At 34.2% G+C, this 21061-nt stretch overlaps 1 protein-coding gene across 5 annotated transcripts in view; it reads left to right on the top strand.

The window, feature by feature from the left end:
- The window catches only part of DMD (dystrophin), a 999626-nt gene that overhangs the window by 364205 nt on the left and 614360 nt on the right, over nt 1-21061 (top strand). For all 5 annotated transcript variants that reach the window (XM_082277447.1, XM_082277448.1, XM_082277450.1 and 2 more), the window contains 5 exons: nt 3078-3188; nt 6447-6620; nt 8289-8444; nt 11836-12006; nt 20418-20597. In XM_082277447.1, the coding sequence (XP_082133573.1) occupies nt 3078-3188; nt 6447-6620; nt 8289-8444; nt 11836-12006; nt 20418-20597 (792 nt within the window). The remainder of the gene's footprint in view (nt 1-3077; nt 3189-6446; nt 6621-8288; nt 8445-11835; nt 12007-20417; nt 20598-21061) is intronic.

Below are 21061 nucleotides of genomic sequence, written 5' to 3'. Positions count from 1 at the left end.
GTGAGAATTGTTTTGTTAAGCCATATGTGGATCAGTGATCAGAGGGAAGAGCTTGATAAGTGTTATTCAGAAGCATAAGCTTACATTTTATTATGTGTTAAGTTTGAATATCTATGCACATTTCTGTACTATACAGGCTGTCACCCTCTAACACATCTCCATAGCATCAGAACACTGGTTTTTTTTAACTGCATTTATCATGTCCAACTTCCAGTCTTGCCTTATCAGTCATGGTTCTACCCTGTTCTACATTTCTCATTTGGACTCTCCAGTGAATATTTCTTGAAAGTTGGTGTCCATAAGTATGTAGTTTGAGTTAAGACTTACCTGTACGTAATTCGTGCTGTAACATCATCATCTATATGTTATATACTTTTATATATATATATATATATATATATATATATATATGAATAAAAATTTAGCAAATTTCCTGAAAGATTGCCACTGATGGCAAATGGGAATCCTTAACCAGTAGGACACAATAATTTATGCACAATACTATTGCTTCATTACATACAGCACATATATTCTGATGTTCTAGAAATTAAACAAAGGAAAAGGTTTTGCTCTTTATTAAAAAAAAAAAATAGAAAAGAAATAGACAGGAGCCACTGAGAAAAGAAGAGATGGGGATAATAGCAGAAAAAATAGTGTTTTCTTATGGGTGTTAAGAAGTCAATGCAATAAATTTGTGAGTCAAAAGAGACACAAAAGTCAAAGTGGTAGTTTAAAAATTTAATAATAATGGATATCCTAGGCAGGTGTTATAAATTCTTTTGTATCTCTTCAGGACTGATTTAATCTTTCTGCCTATGAGCAGCAGTAGCAAATAAAAAATAATAAAAAAAAAAGGCTTTCCTTGCTACAAGCCTTACTAACTTTTCTTTTAATCTTTCCTCTAATGTGTTTGTTCTCTTCGATTCCACATTTTGATGTCAGAGTAGGTGATGCTTCATCTCTCTCCTGCAGAGCAATTTAAAAAAGTAAGATAGGACAATCTCTATGCAATGTCCCATAATACCTAATTGCTTAAACACTACCCTTATCTGTACTGTGCTGTTCTGACCTATTCAGATAAGAACTGTTCAGTTACATGCTTTCTGGAGTGACTCTGAGGTTGAACAAAGTAAATTGGAAAATGCAACCAAAAACCAGTTCGTTGATGAGGTGCAGAAGCAAACTGTTGAAATACTGGGTGTGATATAGTATATTTTTTAACATTCAGACTTGCTTCTTCCATTTATGTGCAGTTCTAACATCCAAGACATCAAAAAGTTATTTGGCTTCTGGTACTAACTAATCCTGAATCACCACTAGTGTAGTCTGTGTGTGGCACAAAAATGGAAGATAATTCTGTTACAACTCAAACACACTTCAAGGGGGAATTTTAAACTTAGACAAGGTAAAAATAAATGCTCAGCAATTAAATAAACCTTCTCTTCTTGATGGAATCATTCTTTTAGTTGACCATTTTTGTTTTCTCAAAATTTGGAAAAATTCTCTTATTTGCTCCAGGTGTTTCTGACCATTTGTTAAATAGCCTTATCAAGGAGAACTCAAAATATGACAAATCAAAAGTATACAACTATGATAATTTTAAAAGAAAAAAATCATCTAAATTTGGAGCTTTCTGCTAGTCATTTTGCTTTTACAAATACTTTGCTTTAGGGAAATATTTTAATTCTCAAGACAGTACTGATTAATTTAGAGCCATATATATATTCTTGAAATTAAACTTAGTAAAGACTTAGTGGTTTCATGTAGTTTTGCAAGTCTTTTTTCTTAAAATTTACTTTAATACATTTTCAATAAAAGTTGAATATAAATATGGCATAACTTTCAGTATCAAGCAGTGAAAAACTGCTTTTAGTAAAGTGCGGAAATACGTAATACATGATAATGGTATAGAAGTCATTATAACCACATAATATCCATATAAAATGGGCAGTGTATTGTGTACACAGTTTTGTACTTAATAACCTATGAAAATGTGATTAAAAATACATGTATATTAATTCTTACTATAAATGTTACTGTAGTGTAAGGTGAATTTATGTGCATATATTTTAAATTATACCTGGTCTTCAGAGTATCTGAAAAATGCTGTATACCATTAAAAAAAGGATTAAATATAAAATCACTTGTTAATGCAGGAGTAATGACCTCAAATGCATCTCATCATGGGAACATGTTTTCTTGCCTTTATTTCATTGGGTAATTTTTCTCAGTAGTGTTGTCTAGCAGTTCTGCTAATAATTTCAATTTCTTATTTTCCAGCAATTTAAACATAAATATATGTGAATCATCCTGAAGTATATTGTATTAATATATTTTCTGGAAATTCTTTTCCATTACATTGCACTAGCCAACACTGCTTAAGTTAATTACTTCTTGTAAGGTTGATTTATGGTGAACCAAAAAAGCTGATGTTTTTCTTTGGATCACACTCTGATCTTGCAGACAGACTTAATGTATTTTCTAACACACATTGCTAGTTAAGTTATTATAATAATGAATTGTGTGTCATTGTGCATTTAACTACAGAAAAGTGACACTGAACATAGGTTCTGGTCAGTAGTACACCACAAATTGTGCACTGTTTTAGATATAGCAGAGCTCTCTGAGATGAAGATGATGTTATACTTACAGGACACTTTGATCAGTTTTCTCTCACCTTGCCTGGTGTTACTGTGAAAATAAGAAGAATTAAGAATAGTCAAGCAAATAACTTTTCTAATTTTTTTCCATGATTAAATTTTAATGTTCTTACCAATGAAAACTGTTATTTTCCTTCAGAAAAAATAAATTCAGTCCCTTAATCATCTTTGTCACCCTCCGCTGGAGCCTCTCCTGGAGCTCCATGTTTCCCTTGCGTTGAGAAGCCCAGAGCTGGACACAGCACTCCAGAGGCAGGGCTGAGTAGAGGGGCAGGGTCTCCTCCCTCGTGCTGCTGGCAGTGCTGCCCAGACTAGTACTGCTGTTCAACGCATTTCGAAATCAACTATTCCAAATAATGTCAACAGCATACAGTTTTCCTTCAAACCTTGCAGATTGCTGTCTTTGTTTTCCAACAGAAAATACAATCTGAATTAACAAGCCACGAGATTAGCTTGGAAGAAATGAAGAAACGAAACCGCGGTAAAGATGCTGCCAAAAGAGTGCTTTCCCAAATTGATGTGGCACAGGTAGGGGAACTTTATTTACTCCATTTTTCCTTCATTCACTCAAATCAGTAGTATGAGTGGTACTATTACTCTTCCATGAAGTGTTCTTAAGGTATCTCCTCTGCTTTAGCTGTTCCTTTCTAGCCAGAAGATCAGGAGTGGTTAAAGAATACCATCCATACCTTCTTACCACTCATTTTTCTGTTCCAGCCTTCCTGTCCCATTGGCAGCAGTTCTAGGGTGTGCAGGACTTTGGTAACCAACTGGTAGGGACACTGTATAATAAGGGGTGCTTTGAATGTGCTGAAGTTTCAAGACATAAAACTACAGTGAGGCTTTTTTGATAGAATTTTTGATGTATTTGAAAATATTTAAGGTTAAAAATATGTTAAAATATTTGAAAATATTTAGTAGAACTGCATTTTAAATACAAATTATGCTGAGCTGTACAACACAGACATCAGTTTAAAATGTTAAATAATGTGTTATTTCATCTATCTTAATAGACACAGAGAGACCTTCTTGAAAATGTGGAAGATTGAATAAACACCAGAGAAAGAAAAACATTTTTACCCATTAATGATGGGCTCTTGACTATTTTGCTGGAGGTTTTTTGGTGGTTTTGGATTTTTTTTTTTTTTTTTTTTTTGGTTGTTGTTTTGTTTTGTTTTTTTTTTATATGGCAAAGCAAACTGTCATAATTCATTAGAAGGACAAATAATTTTATTATGGCCATTTTTTAATTCATTCCTGTGAAGAATTTCTAGGCACCTCAGTTTGGGTTTTAATTTTTATGATGGGTAACATTAATTGCTTTTTAGCAGTTAATTAATTTGCAATTAACAAATTGACTTTTTCTAATGTTTCATCTTATCTGCAGGACTAGCTTTTCTTTGTTGAGAATATTTATGTTTTCTCATTTTTCTGCCTTTCTTCATACTAACTCACCTTCTGATGGTCTCCATGGCAGCTCTGAAGTTGCCCTTATTTCATCAGTGAAATGCAGGCATCAGATGACTGTAAATAAATGTTTGTAAATTCAGCAACACGCAAGGGAGCATTACCCTTTTATAGGTGCCTTTTTTATTAATCCACCTCTGTGGAGATATTTTTTTCTTTGTAAGGTTTCTCTAGATGATGAGCATCAGTTTGAGTTTTGAAAAATTGTTGGAGGTCATCTTGACAGACTGCTTTGCTAACATTAGATAAAATGTAAGCAAAACGTAGTAATTTGCATGCATAATGTAAATATCAACTACCAAAACAGGTAGAAGCTGAGCCCTTTGTTACAAATATTTATGACTGTATTTGAAAATTTATCCTGGCTTTTTGTATTATTGTAGGCTAAGAGTTAAGTTCTGATTTTTAAATTTAAGAATGAAAGTATGATTAGCAAAATAAAAATCTATTTCTGCCATAGTGATATAATACCTAGTTAGTCCTAACAGACTGAGAATTGTTACGTGAAAGTAAAATCTTTTCTAATGAATAGCTGTTTTTCAAAATTCAGTACTGAATGCTTTTCTAGTCAACTTTTTGAATACATCCTTAATTGTCTCTTTTCTAGGCTGACTAATATGTTAAAGCATACTGAGACTTTTAGATAAGCAGAATGATAAACCTGTCATTCTTCTTTATAAATTTTGTATTTTAAAAATTACTTTTTGAAACAAAGTGATCAAAAATGAGCACATTATTCAGGTACAAAATAGCTTAATACAATGAATTCTATGCTGCGACAGGTACATAATTTTTGTTTTCTTTATGTTCCAAGTTGTTCAAAATACCCACTTTTCTTGTTTTGCTGCTTTTAAGCATTGAGATGATATTATTTTAAAACTGTTGGAGATAAATATAAGTATATAATATAGCTGTTATTGTTATCTGTGAGAACTCGAGTGAGAGTGCTAAAAGATAGATCACACTTGTATATGAAGCTTAGTGTTTCCAACACAAATGGTAACTGATACAGATGCTGTAATGCAAGATTCCCACAGGATTTGATCTTCATCAAAGTGAAGTATCAGAAGAGAATGAAAAACTAATTATATACAAATTTAGTGTATGCAAACACGCTGAACAAAAATAAGACCACTTATTCCTACCCTTGTTTCCTACTTTTATTCCATTGCCCATTTATTTATTGACAGAAAGACGTCCTTTCTTATCTCATTGTATCTCAATGTCATAAAAAGCATTTAGTGAATAAATTTGTTGGAAGGAGTTGCTGGATATTTACATATTTTTGTGGTACTCCAGATTGTTTGCTGCTCATGATTCCTGCCTCCTTTTCAGAAATCTGATAGATGTGGGAAGGGTTTTTACCCATGCCTATGTATAGACCAATTCTATGCCTTATTACAGTATATTGAAATTTGTATAGCACAGACCACACTGTAGTGGAATAAAGAGTCCATGATTTGAAGATAAAAAAATCAGAAGTGTGTTTGCAGATGCTGAGTTCCTATTTAATTACTTTTCTTAGTGACATTTATTCTTCTTTTTTGTTCCCCAGACAGTTGAAAAACTTATTCAATAGTATTTCACTCTTTACTTCTATAGAGAAATGAGTTCTTTTTCAAGTAGATAATTAAAATTCCTTTTCTTTGCTTTATTTTTAATTGTTTCCCCTCCCCCTGAGCTAGGGATCATGTGAGCAAGCAGTCTAATTAATGCACAAAGATAGAAAATTGTGAAATTAGAAGCCAAGCTTGTCACAGACTTTTTTCTGCCTTCAAATTTCTTTCTTTTTATTCTAGGTCAGGCTTTTTTTTGAAATTGAAATATAAATCAATTTTATACTCTAAATCTTGGGGCTTGTGCTAGACCTACTTGCTGCCAAGCCACTTTATTTAGGTTTCTTTGAAGGTCTAAAAGATTTGTTCCTCATACCAAGAAGCAGCAACTGATAGAGTTGAAGAGCATTCCCTCTACAATGTGGGTGGCTTATCCTCAAGCCATTAAATCCGTCTTCTGCCCACACCCGTGAACATTTTGCATATTGAAAAGTACAAAACTTGTCCCTTTCTTTATGTGTCTATATGGGCTCTTTTGCCACAGGCTTTGCTACATCTAGTGCCCTGGATGATGGAAGAATTTTTATGCTTCAGTGAAGACCCAAGATTCTCTGCCACTGGCATCTTCCCCAAAAGTTTTATATTCTTTTAATAAGAAACTGTTGATTGGCAGTGGATTCTAAGTGTTCTGTAACAGGACTAAGACTTGTTGTGAGCATTGATTTGATTTCACACTTGCTACTCACCCATGTTTACTTTTCAGAAAAAGCTGCAGGATGTGTCCGTGAAGTTTCGCTTGTTTCAAAAGCCAGCCAACTTTGAGCAGCGCCTCCAAGAATGTAAAAGGATTCTAGATGAAGTGAAGTTGCAGGTGCCCAAGCTGGAGATGAAGAGTGTTGAGCAGGAAGTAGTACAATCACAGCTGGATCATTGCATGGTGAATATTTAAAGATGCTGTCTTTCTGTCGGCTTTATGCAGAGAAAGCTAAAAATTACAGATTATTGTCCTAAATTCAGATGAGAAACAAAGGATCAGTTACACAAAAAAATCCAAAACCCAAACAAAAAACAAAAATCCCAGAAAAACAACAAAAAACCCCTTCAAAACTCTAACCATGCACTTTCACTATGTGAGAATATCAGTTAGGGTCCCTTTCTAATTCTCACTTCTCATCCTGCATGTGAATTTCTCTCCCTGGATTGGCTCTGTTTTCCAAAATATTCTGCAGTCATGGAACTCTGTGATGAAACCAAAAGAGGTGTTACAGGGCACAAGTCTGTTCTAGCCAGGAAACACAAAACATAATGGAAACCCCTAGATTAAAACTTCCATGAGGTGGCATGCTATGACTTTCTTTCAGTTCAAGAGCAAAAGATGACCTGAACCTGTCCTAAAGAATATGCAGAAAATCTATACATATCCCTTCAATATCACTAAAATCCTGTTCCCCTTTACTCTTGAAGGGAAGTCAAGCTAAACAAAGTGTTCTTGATGATGATAAAAAGAAGATTGTAACAGCAAAAATAGCTGGTTTCTCCCTTTTTTTTTTTTTTTTTTTTTGTTCCGCTGTATTTGTTTTTGTTTGTTTGTTTGTTTGTTTGTTGGGAGCTTTTTACATTGTTTTTTTTTTTTCCTGGGGCAATGGCATGCCTGAAGATTTCCCCCTCCCAACCTCTTTCATATTGTGAATGTAGAAAGAATTTAAATTAAAAAAAAATAAACATGGGAAAAGTCAATCTTACTGCTTTAGATCTTTGTTTTTTCTTAAATGAAATTGCTCTTAAATTAATATTCTTGTTAGAATGACATTCTTACTAGAATGACATGGTAATTAGAAGCTCTGTACTGAATTAAAATGTTTTCACTCAGCAGCTGGCTTTTGCAGTCCTGATGTATTTTGTGGAAGACTTACAGTGATTTTAGAACACCTTTAACTACAAGGAATCCCATAATATTCCTATTTTCAAAATCTAGTTGTAGTATATCATCAGAATGTAGACAATGTGCATCATAGAACAGCTTCCTAATTTCTTGACAGGTTTTCAGTAATGAAAAATTTATCATCATATTAAGCACTTAGAAAGCAGGTGGACTACATACATGCGACCTTGAAGTAAATAAAATAGTAATTGTACATTTTAGGTCCACTTCATTTTGTTACTTTTTTATGTAGGTTTTTTTAATTAATTAATTTTTTTAAAGTACGACACTTACTAAAGGCAGGGGTAATCCTCTATCCTTCCAGTCTCTAGGTTTAGCAGTATGAAAAAAAAAGACAGATTTTACAATTAGTGACTATTTGTAGTTCAAATACATCCAACATTCTGTATGAGTTGACAGAAGACATCTGTTGTAGTTTTAAATACTGCATTATCTAAGTTTGAGAACAACCTCTGTCAAAGCCTAAAAAAAATTAGTAATGGTGTGTACTTTTTTATGTATAACATTTCTAACACTGGTTTTAGTGACATATCTTTGAGCTCACTCTTCATAAAGGTGGGCTGTTCTGAGTTTGTTCATTTGGATTCTGAATACCTTCAATGGTCTTTTCTAGTTTTCATCTTTTAATGGTGGTGTTTCACTTTTATCTTTCTATTTGATTAGAAATTATATAAAAACCTGAGTGAGGTGAAGTCTGAAGTGGAAACAGTGATAAAAACTGGGAGGCAGATTGTTCAGAAGCAGCAGACAGAGAACCCAAAGGAACTGGATGAAAGGCTTACAGCTTTGAAGCTGCAATATAATGAATTGGGTGCAAAGGTAAGTTCTATGTTTTCAATAGAAAACCGTGTACTGGCAAAGTTAAAAATAATCTTGGTGTGTAAGGAAATGGGGTTTTTTACTGGTTCCTTTCAAGGTTCTCCCAGTGGGACAGAAGGAATGGAGGCAAAGGCCATCATCAGCATGGCTATTCAGTTTCTCTGAGGAAAAAAGCAACCATCTAGGAAAATAAAAAATTCTTTTATTACAATTTAAAATTTTACTTTCTTAGTACGGTAATTTTTTTTCTTTTGAGTTCATTGGTTTTTAGAGTTCAGATGGGCAATGTTGTTTCATTTTGATGCCTCAAAGAGTTACTTCAGAAAATTACTTAGATTAAGTTTTACTTAAAGAGATACTTTATAAAAGAGAAAATTCTACCTTTTAAATTCATTCTGCCTCTGACTGTACAGATCTTGAAGTATATAATTTCCATTTCTTGCTGTTCAAAAATCTGTTGAACAAAAAGCTCTTGCCACTGAATCTTTCCTTGGGAGGCACTCGTGTACCACCATGCTTTGTGGCTTCTGCACTTGCACCTAGTCAGTTCTTGACATAACTATTCCCTGATTTAAATTTCAGGAACCCTGACTTGCATTTTCACTGTATCTTAATATGTAAGCCACTTCCCAATGGGAAAAGGTTTTGTTTACTCAATTTTTCGTAAAAGTCAACTAAACAGAGTCAGATGGACAGGCTCCTAACCAATATTAACAACACTCAGAAGAGGAATTGTGGCACTGTCCTAAAGAATACTTCATTTAAATAATTCAGTTAACAACTATCCTTCATTAATCCTTTTTCTCCCTCTTGCCCTCATTAGAACTATTCAAAGAACTAAAACTGTAGATTAGAGTAAATTTGGTGCTGTACTGGATGACTGATAATTGTGAATGACAGATAATACCTGTCTGTTTATTTCTCAAATTTATACATTTGAAAAACACAGAACAGGAAGCGAATTCTTAAATTTTTAGATAATAAATTATTTAAATCATAAATTATTAATGGCTAGGAAAATGAGCCCATGGTAATACTGAGAGTCAGTATGTGGTTTAAACAGATAATGAGAATCAAGCCCTGGTGACTATAGTATGATAAAACAATAAGAGTTATGTTATTTTGACAGAGGTAGTACTCATTAGGGAATCTGAATTAAAACAGTTCTCTCCTGCTAGAAAGTAAAGGTATTAAGAGACGTCAATCTTTTGAGTGTCAAGAAAACTGGAGTCTGCTTCATTAAATGTGGATAGCTGTCATTTGGGGTTGGATAACATGTTTGGGCTCTCCATTATTTTAGAAACAACTGTGGCATTTATTCCTGTATTATTTTTAACTTAACAGCAAACAGGTGCCATTATTGTAGGAAACCTCTCTTAACTAATGAAGGGATAAAAATGTGCCATTAGGGAGCCATTAGTGACTTGAAGTGAACCATATTGCAAATTAATGTGTCTCAAAAATTTGCAGTGCTTGGCTTAGCTCTGCTGCCCTAGATGTAATTTCTCACATTTACTTTTACACAGCATGGTAATTAACAATTTAAGAGAAAGTCATAGAAGCCCAGATATATAGAAATAAAAGAATTGGATAGCCATTATCAGGAGTAATTGATTGCATTAAGACAAAGCCTTTTTAAGACAAAAGTAACAATAGTTATAACTAATAGGAAGTTTCAGGACTGAAATATACAGTCTGAGGGAAAAACACATCTTCAAGCATAGATTCTCTTGTGGGATTTTGCAAGTACTGTTTCAAGCGGCCCCCTTATGTATAAAGTAACTTCTGATCACATTTTCTGACCCAGAAGGCCTTTAGAGGGCACTGTTTCCTATTTTTCTGTAGAAAATACACCTTTACATTTGAAGTACTAACAAACTGATTAATCAGTAACCTCTGGATATATGAAATGTATGTGGAGATGTTGTTGTGTTATTTATATAAGAAACAGGTTTTAGAGATGTGTATAGCAAAACAAATATTCTCTCTGTTTTGACAAGTATCAGTAACTTCATTGCATAATATACCAGGTGTTAAAAATTCTCAGGCAATCAAGCTCAGGGTGTTGCACTTTGCATTGTAGTGCTGCTAAGTAATGTTATTTACAATTTCTATTACACTCTTCTGAAGAAGAGGTAGAAAACCTGGCTCCATGTGTGAATGGAGCTCTAAAAAGCTGAGTTTTATGGTCCTTCCCAGGGATTTACCTCTTGGTCTGACTGTAGATTCTGTGGTCTCATTTAATAAATTTGGCATGCAAGAAAACACATAAAGCATATTTAGAAGAAGAAATGTTCTGAGATTTCAGTAGTTAGTCTCTACAGAGTGATAATAAATTATCAGGAACACTTTGTTGCTTATTCCCTAGGCAAATGTCATCTCCTTACTCAGGGATAGCAAAAGCCATGTACAGAACCTTGTAACGTCCTATTACATTTTAAAACCTCAAATTCTCCTTGAGAGTTGATCTACGAATCAGTTTGATCATTGTGCCACTTTTGTTCTTAGTGGCAAAGTCCAAAATATTTTTAGTAGATGCTGATACCAGTTTTCTACCACTGTAGGAATTTTTTTTCTATTTAAAAATACTTAAATACAAATCAATGGCTACAGTCTTAACTTGATTACTATTTAACATTCAAGCTAATTAGGAATTTCTTTTAAATATTAGTGGTCTATGGGACACTTTTGATTCTCCTTCTCTGATTAGGTTTTTTTAAACTTCATCACAGCATGATTTATTAATTTGTATTTTTTGCTACTGGTTGCCTAATGTCAGTTGTGGTGTACTTTCTCATCTAAGATCACTGAATTTACTCTTCTGCTTTCTCTACTGATTATGTAAAACCTTTTCTTTCTTTCCCTGAAGAGTCTTAGGGTCTTGCAAGACAGATTGTATTTGCCCTGTTCTTTCAAAATGCAGTGTAAGACAGACAAGGCAACATAAATACTCAGCCTTCCTTCCAGGTGCCATGTACCAAACTTAAAAGAACTTTACAGCTAAAGCAGAGGTCATCCCTAGTGCTTCATATCCATAACATCTATTTTGACATCTATTTTGTGTCTCAAGGAAAGCCTTGTAGTTCAGTTGTTCCACATTAATTTGCTATGCACGACTTCAAAACAGAAGAGGAGGTTTTCAGAGGTCTGCTGCTGGTTCAAACTCAATGGATATTTATACACATAATTTTCTTGTAGGTGTTTGCATTCTAGCAGCAAAATTACTGATACTGAGAGAACAAATCAAGACGCACCTATACTAAAAGTGCAACTTCACCTGTGGAATCCCAAGTTTAATTTTTATAGAAAAGTGGCCTACAGAAAATGTTATATAAAAACCATTGGACCTCTTTCACCGAATGGTTGATAACTACAAGTTTTCATTCTGTAGGTGACAGAAAAAAAGCAAGAGTTGGAGAAATGCTTGAAATTGTCCCGGAAACTACGGAAAGAGATCAATGCTCTGACAGAGTGGCTCGCAGCGACAGACGCGGAACTGACAAAGAGATCGGCTGCACAGGGGATGCCAAGCAATTTGGATGCTGAAATTGCCTGGGGCAAGGTAACAATGTAACACACGTGTGTATATTACAGAAAGATGGATTTCTTTCGTGATAAAGAAAAATAATTAAAAATTCTGGCATTTTAATTAGTGGAACTTTGTAAATGTTTTTGCATTATCTCAGCTTAGCATTAACACTCAGAAAAGTTTAAACCATCTTGTCTCTGCAGATATCAGTGGCACAATTCACCCTTCACATTGCAATAATCTTCACTGAGATGAACTTAAAGTTAGAATTTAAATTTTTAGAGTACTATAAATCAACCACCCAGTATGCATGTAAATAGAGATCTCTTCTTCACCCCATTCTACTCATGATTAGAAAGGTATTAAATAGCAGATGGAAGAATAAAGATGCCAGAACACTATATATTCCACATGTTCAGATATCAGCCAGGATATTTGTTTTCTTACTCTTAGATTTGTAGCTCATTCCTTTTTGTTCTGGGGGCTTCCTACTTCTGTGAGACTTCACCTTGAACTCGTATTTTTTTGTTTTTAACAAACAAAAAGTTTCAGGTTTCTGAGATTGATAAAGTAACTTTAGCCCTAAAATGCATTGATGATTTAAAAACTAATAACAATAGTAGAATAACAACAATAACAACAATTTTTAAAAGGCAGTCTACACATCATTTGTTAGGTTTGGAATTTTTTTTTGTCATCAGTCTCTAAGAATGACAGTATTTTAAAAAGTGATATCCAAAAATGTCAACTTTTTCTCTTATTAACTTACAATTACTGCTTTGACAACAGCAGCTTTCACTTTCAAATCAAAACCTAAATCCCTACAACCCCCGTTGTTCTCTCCTATTGTTGCCTGATGTTTTCTCATTTTCACTTGCTGCTTTTCCTACAGTAAATTTGTGCAGTTCCTCTCATTCCTCTTGATTGATATTGTGATCTTAGAACCGTAGAACCATTAAGGCTGGAAATGACCAAGATCATGGAGTTCCACTTTTGGCCGAACACCATCATGGCAAATAAAGAGCAGCCCTAAGTGCCATGTCCAGTTGTTTCTTCAACACTTCCAGGAATGGTGACTCTGCCACTTCCCTGGACATCCTATTCCCGTGCTTAACTACCCAGTTTGAACACCCCCAGATCCCTCAGCTGCTCCTCATATTACTCACTCTCCAGATCCTTCACTGGACACGCTCCAGCCCCTCAAAGTCTTTCTTGTAGTGAGGGACCCAAAATCAAGCACAGGATTTGAGGTGTGGCCTCACCAGTGCCCAGTACAGGGGGACAATCCCTGCCCTGGTCCTGCTGGCCATGATATTGCTGATCCAGGCCAGGATGCCCTTGGCCTTCTTGAACCCCTGGGCACACCTGGCTCATGTTCATACCTGCCAACCAGCACCCACAAATTCTTTTCTGTTGTGCAGCTTTCCAGTGACTCTTTAACACCCATATCAAAGGACAAATGTCAGATTTTTAAGAGACAGCTTATAAAATCATCATGTTTTAGCATCCCCAAACTGACCTGCTAGGTAGTTAGACCATTCACCCAGTAAAATAAAAATTATCTTTGGCGCTGTTAAACTACACAGTACAGTTCTATTGAAACAGAAATGTGCACTTCATGTTCCTGTTGATCCAGATGCATATAGCTTCTCAGGGGTTTAAAGAGAAAGATTTGTCCTTAATATCACTTTATTGTTAGATATGAACCTTAATGCTTCAGAAGTTGCATAATTAGAACCTAAAACCTGATGATTAGTGCAGCTGCACAGTGGGAAGCCTTTGTTATGTCTTAAGCTTGCTACAACAAGTACAACATATTTTTAACTAAAGACAATCAAAAAAGGTAACAAGAGCTAATTAAAATGAGGACATTAGCAGGAAAAAAATGTATCAAATAGGAACCTCTCCACCTCCTAATCTTAAAGAATGTTGTTGAGTATTGTGGATTCTCACAGGGAATTGATACATAAAGTTTTGAAGGAAAAACTGGTAAAAAGGATATTTTGAGTTCAAATACTCCCCAAAGCCTTCACTATAATCTAAATTAATTTAGTACCTCAGCTCTTCCGCTTCAGTCAGTTCTTCACTAAAATAAGAACAAACAAACAACTTTGGGTGAGAGCAGCTGCTTCTTGGCAAAATATGTATGTACTAAGTGGCTTTCAAAATTCCATTTTAAGGTTGTCTTTTCAGAAATATAAACAAATATTCACATATATATAAGCAGAATTTTAATATGGAATAATCCAACAGGTAGTATAGGTGGCAAATACTAGACTTACAAGTGTAAATATTTGCAGAAATCATGTGGATTATACTTTTCTCCTGAAGAATCTGCTCCCCCTGGGAGACAGTGCTGCATTTTATCCTGGACACTTTAAAATTCTTGTGGGGACTTCATAAATAAGTACGATGCTGATACTCCTATGTGGATTTCATTGAGGCATCACACAAAATTGTACACCAATAATTTAGTCCCCAGAACCAGAGCCTCACAGTACCTGATTAATGTCACAGCTTTGGGCTTTGGACTTCGTGGGTAAGTAGGCTGCCAGAGACAGTAACCAATCTAATGTAATGCACTGGGAGATGAATTAAGACCAGCAGATTCCCATTGTGACAAAAGTCTGCAGAAAAACGAAGATGGAAAATGGAGAGGGAGAGAGGAGAATTCAATAGTGCAAATTAACTGAAAATTGGATGTCTGCTGCTGTCGATATATCTAAGCAGACAGCTCATAATCTTTTTTTCTTTACAGCATAAGGAAGTAGTTATATTTATTAGCACACTTATTTCTAATTCATTTTCAACACCCAAGACTTCTTAAAAGTGAAAAGAACTCAGAGGGTTACAAAGATAATTAGAGTTGACAATAAAAGAAATCATACATGTGAACATTGTCTTCAAGGTATAAACACTTAGAAGTAAAAAGGAATGTCCGTTTTGAATAGGAAATGAAGTTAATGAAAGATAGCATTAATCTGGACATCAAGGGAAATGTGTTATTTATTCCTGTGTAGAATTTTTCTAAGAATGGAACAAAAACTTGACTGAGTTATGTGAAATGAGATGGGCAATATACTGTAAATCCTGCATTTCTGTTCAGCAGAGACAAGTTAAATTTTTCCATTTGAATTCAGTTCTGTTATAATAGATAAGAAAAATGACATGCGGGTGGAAAGATAGTCATTAAACGTTGGATATTAGAAATCCGTTTATAATTAGAAGTCTGATTTAGTGAACATATTTATCACTGAAGACATTAAGAACTGCAGGGTTTATTTGTCTTTTAATCAGGAACCGGACTGATAAGAATTAGATTGCCAGGAAACCATGTTCTTAAAAAGGAAATGGCAGATGGTATTACCAGGAAAATTCTGTATCACTCCCTACTATCAGCAGTATGACTCTGCCAATGCTTTAATCTGATTTTTTAACACAGTGTGTAATACCAGTGAGTGTAAAGTTGACTTGAAGTACCTAGAATTACATTTAGCGACATATTTCCTGTCAGTAATATCTGTAAAAGAAGACAAACTGTAAATTGTGGCAACTGATTCATAGTCACTTGCCAAAATGCAATAAAAATAAAAGATGTGCTGTAAATAAACAAATAAATATGTATAATCAACCACTGAGAAGACCATAATGTCAGCTTCTGTTAAATTCTGGAATCCCATCTGTAAGAGCTGAGCAACCTAATTTCTTTTAGAAAGATTCAAATTTCAAAGAGTATTTACAAGTAATCCACTGCACACAAGCAGTGTAAAGGCACACAGAACTTTTCTTCACTCATTAATTGTTATTGCATTTTTTAATCTACATATGTTAATGACCATCATGGTTAAATATACTATCCCCTGCATTTACTTACAATTCTCGTTTGAAAAAATACATCAGCTGTTCATCTTGGTACATGGTAGTTTTACCATTATAAAGTATGCCTCAGAAGCCCTTTTCACCACATCTTCAGAAAAAACAAAACATAAAACCCAGAAAAAAGCCTGTTTCTATGTACTGTCTGTTTTCAAACATAAGTAATGCCTAGCTGGTATTTGGTGATGGGAGGGACGTACAAAAACCATCACAGTAAACCAAAGCCATCAAGTAAAAAGACCAAAACAGTTGTAACAAAAAACCTTGTAAGTATTTTTTAGTAAACTGAAAGATAAGGAGTATGTTGCAGAGCAGTAGGATCAGAGACAGAACTGTGAACACCACTCAAAGTGTAAATATCTGCATAGGGAACTGCAATTATTTGTTCTAACATGATTCATCCTGTCATCCTATGGATCCATATTTAAAGTAGGTAAAATATTTTTATATGCAGCTACAAAGCTCTTATAAATTCTCAGCGAAGCTCATCCCTATGTCTTTACACACTGCAGCATGATTTGCTTTGTGCACGGATTTCAACCCACCCAAAACTATTTTTGAAATAGAACTTTTATTTTGTACTGCAGTTCCTTTCCTGAGGTTTTGATGAATGAAACTGGTATAAGGGAATCTCAGATTCTCCCTCTTGCTGTTCTGATGTTTCTGGGAATGGGATTAGGAACTAATCACCTGAGACATGCTCTGCATGCAGAATTCCACCAGGGTCTGTCTGCTTTAGTTTTCTGGATGCCAGGAACCTAGATGCCGTTTCTCTTGGAAGTGTTCAAGTCCTGGGAGTTCCACGGTGGTGTAATCCCCCAGTTTTGATCAAAGCAGTCTACCAACATATTTCTTATGACCACAAGTGAGAAAAGAATAACAACTCCTTTCAAAGTCAAAAAAAAACCAACAAAAAAACCCCAAAAAACAACAACAAAAAAATAAACAAAAACCATTTCACTCAGTGACACAGAAATGAATTTTTTGGGTCAGAGAATTTCCGTTGCGGTATTCTGTACCAAATAGCCATAACTGGTACTTCAGAAAAGTGGGAGTACAGGAGTTTCTTCCAAAGAGGCACTTCAGAATTCTGTCTAACTGAAGTTTGAATGGGGAGAGATTCCCATCATCTTAACTCTTGTACCTGCTAGTAGATGTGATCCTAAATAGTGGTATATGTAAAGAAGGGTTGACTATATATAAATATATACAAATATATATTTCTCCTTAATATAATCTGTATAATTTGTATACACATTTTAATGGAGATGTCTTTCCTGGAAGTAATATGGAACCTTTCTCTTCCAGCAGGTAATACACGCTTGAATAAGATTTTATTTTATAAATAAATATACTACTCTTAAAGGAAAAAAAAAAGTGAATGTAATAACTTCACTATAGTGATGAATAGCAGAATTAATATAATCTGTTTGGGAACTGTTCAACATTGCAGATAAATTTTCACAGCTCTGAGTGAATATTCGGTGTTACGATGTTTAGTTCTATCTTTTGTTTATATGTTTTTGTTTTCCCAAGATGCCATGATTATATCAGAAAAATAGCTTCTTCCCAACTCCTACATTTATGTATTTTATTTCTGTTACATAGTTTCACCCTGATAAACACACAAAATCAAAACACGTAACTTGCCTAATCTTTCTGGGAAGAGTTTCACAACTTTATTTGTTAATGTTTCATGTTGTACACATTGTGGTGGTTGGGACTTGGGGGTTTGGATTTTTTTTAAGGTGTTAAGTGTTTTAAATCTCATTCTTAACTTGCAGAGCTAATTCTATTAATTCTGTAGTTAAAATTCTACAACTTTCTTATATATTTCCAAATAAGCTGCACAGCTGGAATGCAATTTGATGTTATGGCAACCAGAAGGGATTTTAAATCCAGCAAGGCTGTGTAGAACTTACTCTTTAAAAATTAGGAGAATTTCAAAGCCACTCCCCAAGTTTTACTGAAATAATCTTGTTTAAATCCTGGCATCATGACACATTCTTTTTTATTTTATAAAATATTGCTGAATTAATAGCAGTACATCTGATTTTTTTTTTTTTTTTTAACAGAATATTTACCAGTGCTGTCTGTTATATTGCAGTGAATAAAGTATGTGTGGACTATCGCTTTCTAGTAATACTGGAAAGAAAAATAAACTTCTTAGGAATATAGTGCAGAGATGACAAATTAAAAACAACAAAAATATGTTATTGAAGTTGTGAAAGGAAGTTAGTTTAACTGGTGTACATCATAACCTACAGAGGAAGTGGTAGCTGATAATGCAGTGTGGAATCCCACTGACTTTCAGACCCTGCTAATTTTTCAATTGTATTCAGTGGGTCCAGTATTTTATACACAAGGATTTGTAATAACTGTGATTTGAAGTATTGAGGAAGATACTTTTGTCATTTCAATATTGTGTTGAAGGCCACAATGCTTTTTTAAGATGGTGAGGGGAGGTGTGATTTACTTGGTTCATATCCCTTACTTGCAATTACACAGGGATGTTAAAATTCATATCACCCAGAGGTGCACCTAGTCTTTACATTATTTCTTTACTTTGAAAGGAATAACTCCTTTCTTACACATAGGGAATTACACATCTGGTTTTTGGGTAGCAGTTTTATTTAATAGACATTTAATTATTTGATCCATCTGTTTGTTAGTTGGGATTAATATTTATTTATTCAGCCCAAGATCAGTGGGAGTTTTCATAAGTGTAAAATACAAAAGAAACCACAAACCATGGTAAATACACTTCAGAGAGTCTTTTCCAAATGAAAGTAAATTGTTTAGAAAAAGAAATAAAGCTGATCAAAATTTTCCATCCTCAGTTGAAGGTAAATTATATCCTTTGTGTATTCTTTTTTCATGATGACACTTTGCACCTCCTGTGAAATAGATAAAACAATACTAGAAGAGGGCATGTTTTTCCTTTAATCGGACAAGGACGTGCTGAAATTTTCAACTCTCCTTTTCAAATTCTATAATTATATAGTATGTTGTGAATAATTTGCATCAATCATGCCTTGGTTCTATTACATATCCTCAGTATTTTAGAAAATTGATAGAATGTGGAAAATTTCTCATACTTACATGAAATACATGTGTAAGACCTTTTCTGTGAAATAACACTGTAAAATGAGATCATGAATTCTGTTGAGCACAGGAAGTGAGTTGCTGCTTTAACCATGACACACTGAAGAAGTTTAAACTACTATTAAGGTTCTATTTTACCAAAAAGAATAATTTTATACTGTTTTTACTGAAAAATGAGCATTCTACTTTCATTATCAGTGCTTTATCAACAAAATTATATTGATCTGTGACCATGAGAGATGTGATAGTGTGGAGGTCATAAAGGTGGGATTCTACCACATAACAGCATTCATCCTGAGATAGAAGAATTGTGTTTGCCATTTGTTTTGAAGTATTTCTTCGTTTACTGTATTCAAGTTTCCATGAGAAATCAGTGTCTCTGGAGACTAGTGCTTCTTCCCTTTCTCCTGTTTGTGTCCAGCTTGGAACACTTCATTTCTGTTTGGAGCTTTCTTTTACAAGCAGAGATTTATATGCCTGGATCATTGCTATCAGGTGCCAAGGATCTCAGATAAATTTCTCTCATAAAACTGGTTATATGTGAAATTAGGTGTAAGGTGTTTGTGCCTCTGCTTGAGTATTCAGCAAGACTGCTATACTTTGCATTGTCATCTCCCTGTTTATTCTTTAAACACCCACTTTTACACAAGTTGTCTAAATATGTTGGGATTTGGTGCTTTTGTTGGACTTCTTGCATGTTGCAGCAGATATTAAGCCAGGAATAATGAGTAAATTATGCTACATATCAGATCTATAAGGTAAGACAACAGTGGGAAGAGGTGCTGGCAACCTGACTTTATAGCACTGCATATATGTTTTAGTTATTCAAACTTAGAAATGCCATGAGCAATAGCTTATTTTAGTATTTTAGTTTGCAGAATGAAATCCCAAGAGAATGTAATGAAAATATGCATTTCTACAATCAGGAAACAAGTTTAATGGAAGAAAATTACACAATTTCTTCTGAAAAAAATTGCATTTAAAAATATTAAAGTAATAAAATATTCACTAGAATATTTTTGATAGAGTTTTATGTCTTAAGATGTCATCATGATGCTGTATTATTGTCCCATTTATTATGTAAGCTTTATGTGCTGTTTGATAACTATCTAATTTTATTATATGGAAAGTAACTTTAAGCATCTTTATATAAATATTATAAAATGTGGATTACTTTTTCAATAATTAAGTGTTAAAACTGTATTTTGAACACTGAAATGAAAGATAATTCACACTTTTTAAATTCAAGCTATTGTGAGATTAAAAAATATATACAATTTTATCAGAGCTCAAGAGGAATAATTTGCTTTGTACTTGCTGCTCTTCACAGAATGCTTTCCCTTCCTGTAGGAACTTAGACTGTGTTTTCTGGTATAAACTTGCTGCCTGTTTTTATATTTCATGTTCTCAGTGTGGATAATTTTTAATTCCCAGAAATTTTATTTCTTGTTCTGCTCATGTAGGCAACACGGAAGGAGATTGAGAAACGCCAGGTCCAGCTTAAGAGCATCAGTGATTTAGGAGAGAACTTGAAGGGAGTGATGAAAGGCAAGGAAAGTCTTGTGGATGATAAACTCAGCCTGCTGAACAGTAACTGGAAAGCGGTAACTTCACGTGCTGAGGAATGGTTCAATCTGTTACTGGTAAGGAAAATACATTTCTTCACACAGAGGAAATGTTGGTTTCCAGTTGTACGTGCCCAGCCTTATAGAAGTGCTTTTTCTGATGCCTTGGACTGTGCTTATTGAATACACAGGTACACAGACAATCAGATTGATTGTTGTTTAATGCACTGTGTATGTTTTAAGAATCTGATTGATTACTGAGTGGAATCTTGATTGTTAGCAGTTTTCAATCCTGTCTGTCTCAATAGTTCTTGCATTGTTTTTGGTTTAGGTTTTTTTTCCTAATAAATGAAATGCAGTTTCAAGGACAGAGACTACTTCAGCACGACTCAAGTGAAAAAAATAGTTAAATAAGTTGAGTAAGTCTTAGTATTGATAGCAACAACATCAGCTACTTTTGGCTGCATTAGCCTTTCTGTTTGGAATAGTACAGTTGGGAAATAAGTTTCCACTTGCAAGTTGGGTTGGCCCACAGGGACCAA

This window comes from Coloeus monedula (genome assembly GCF_965178545.1).
Source record: "Coloeus monedula genome assembly, chromosome: 3".
NCBI classification, from domain to species: Eukaryota; Metazoa; Chordata; class Aves; order Passeriformes; family Corvidae; genus Coloeus; species Coloeus monedula.
Note: the sequence above shows the minus strand (reverse complement) of the source record. Positions and strands in the feature narration are given on the sequence as shown.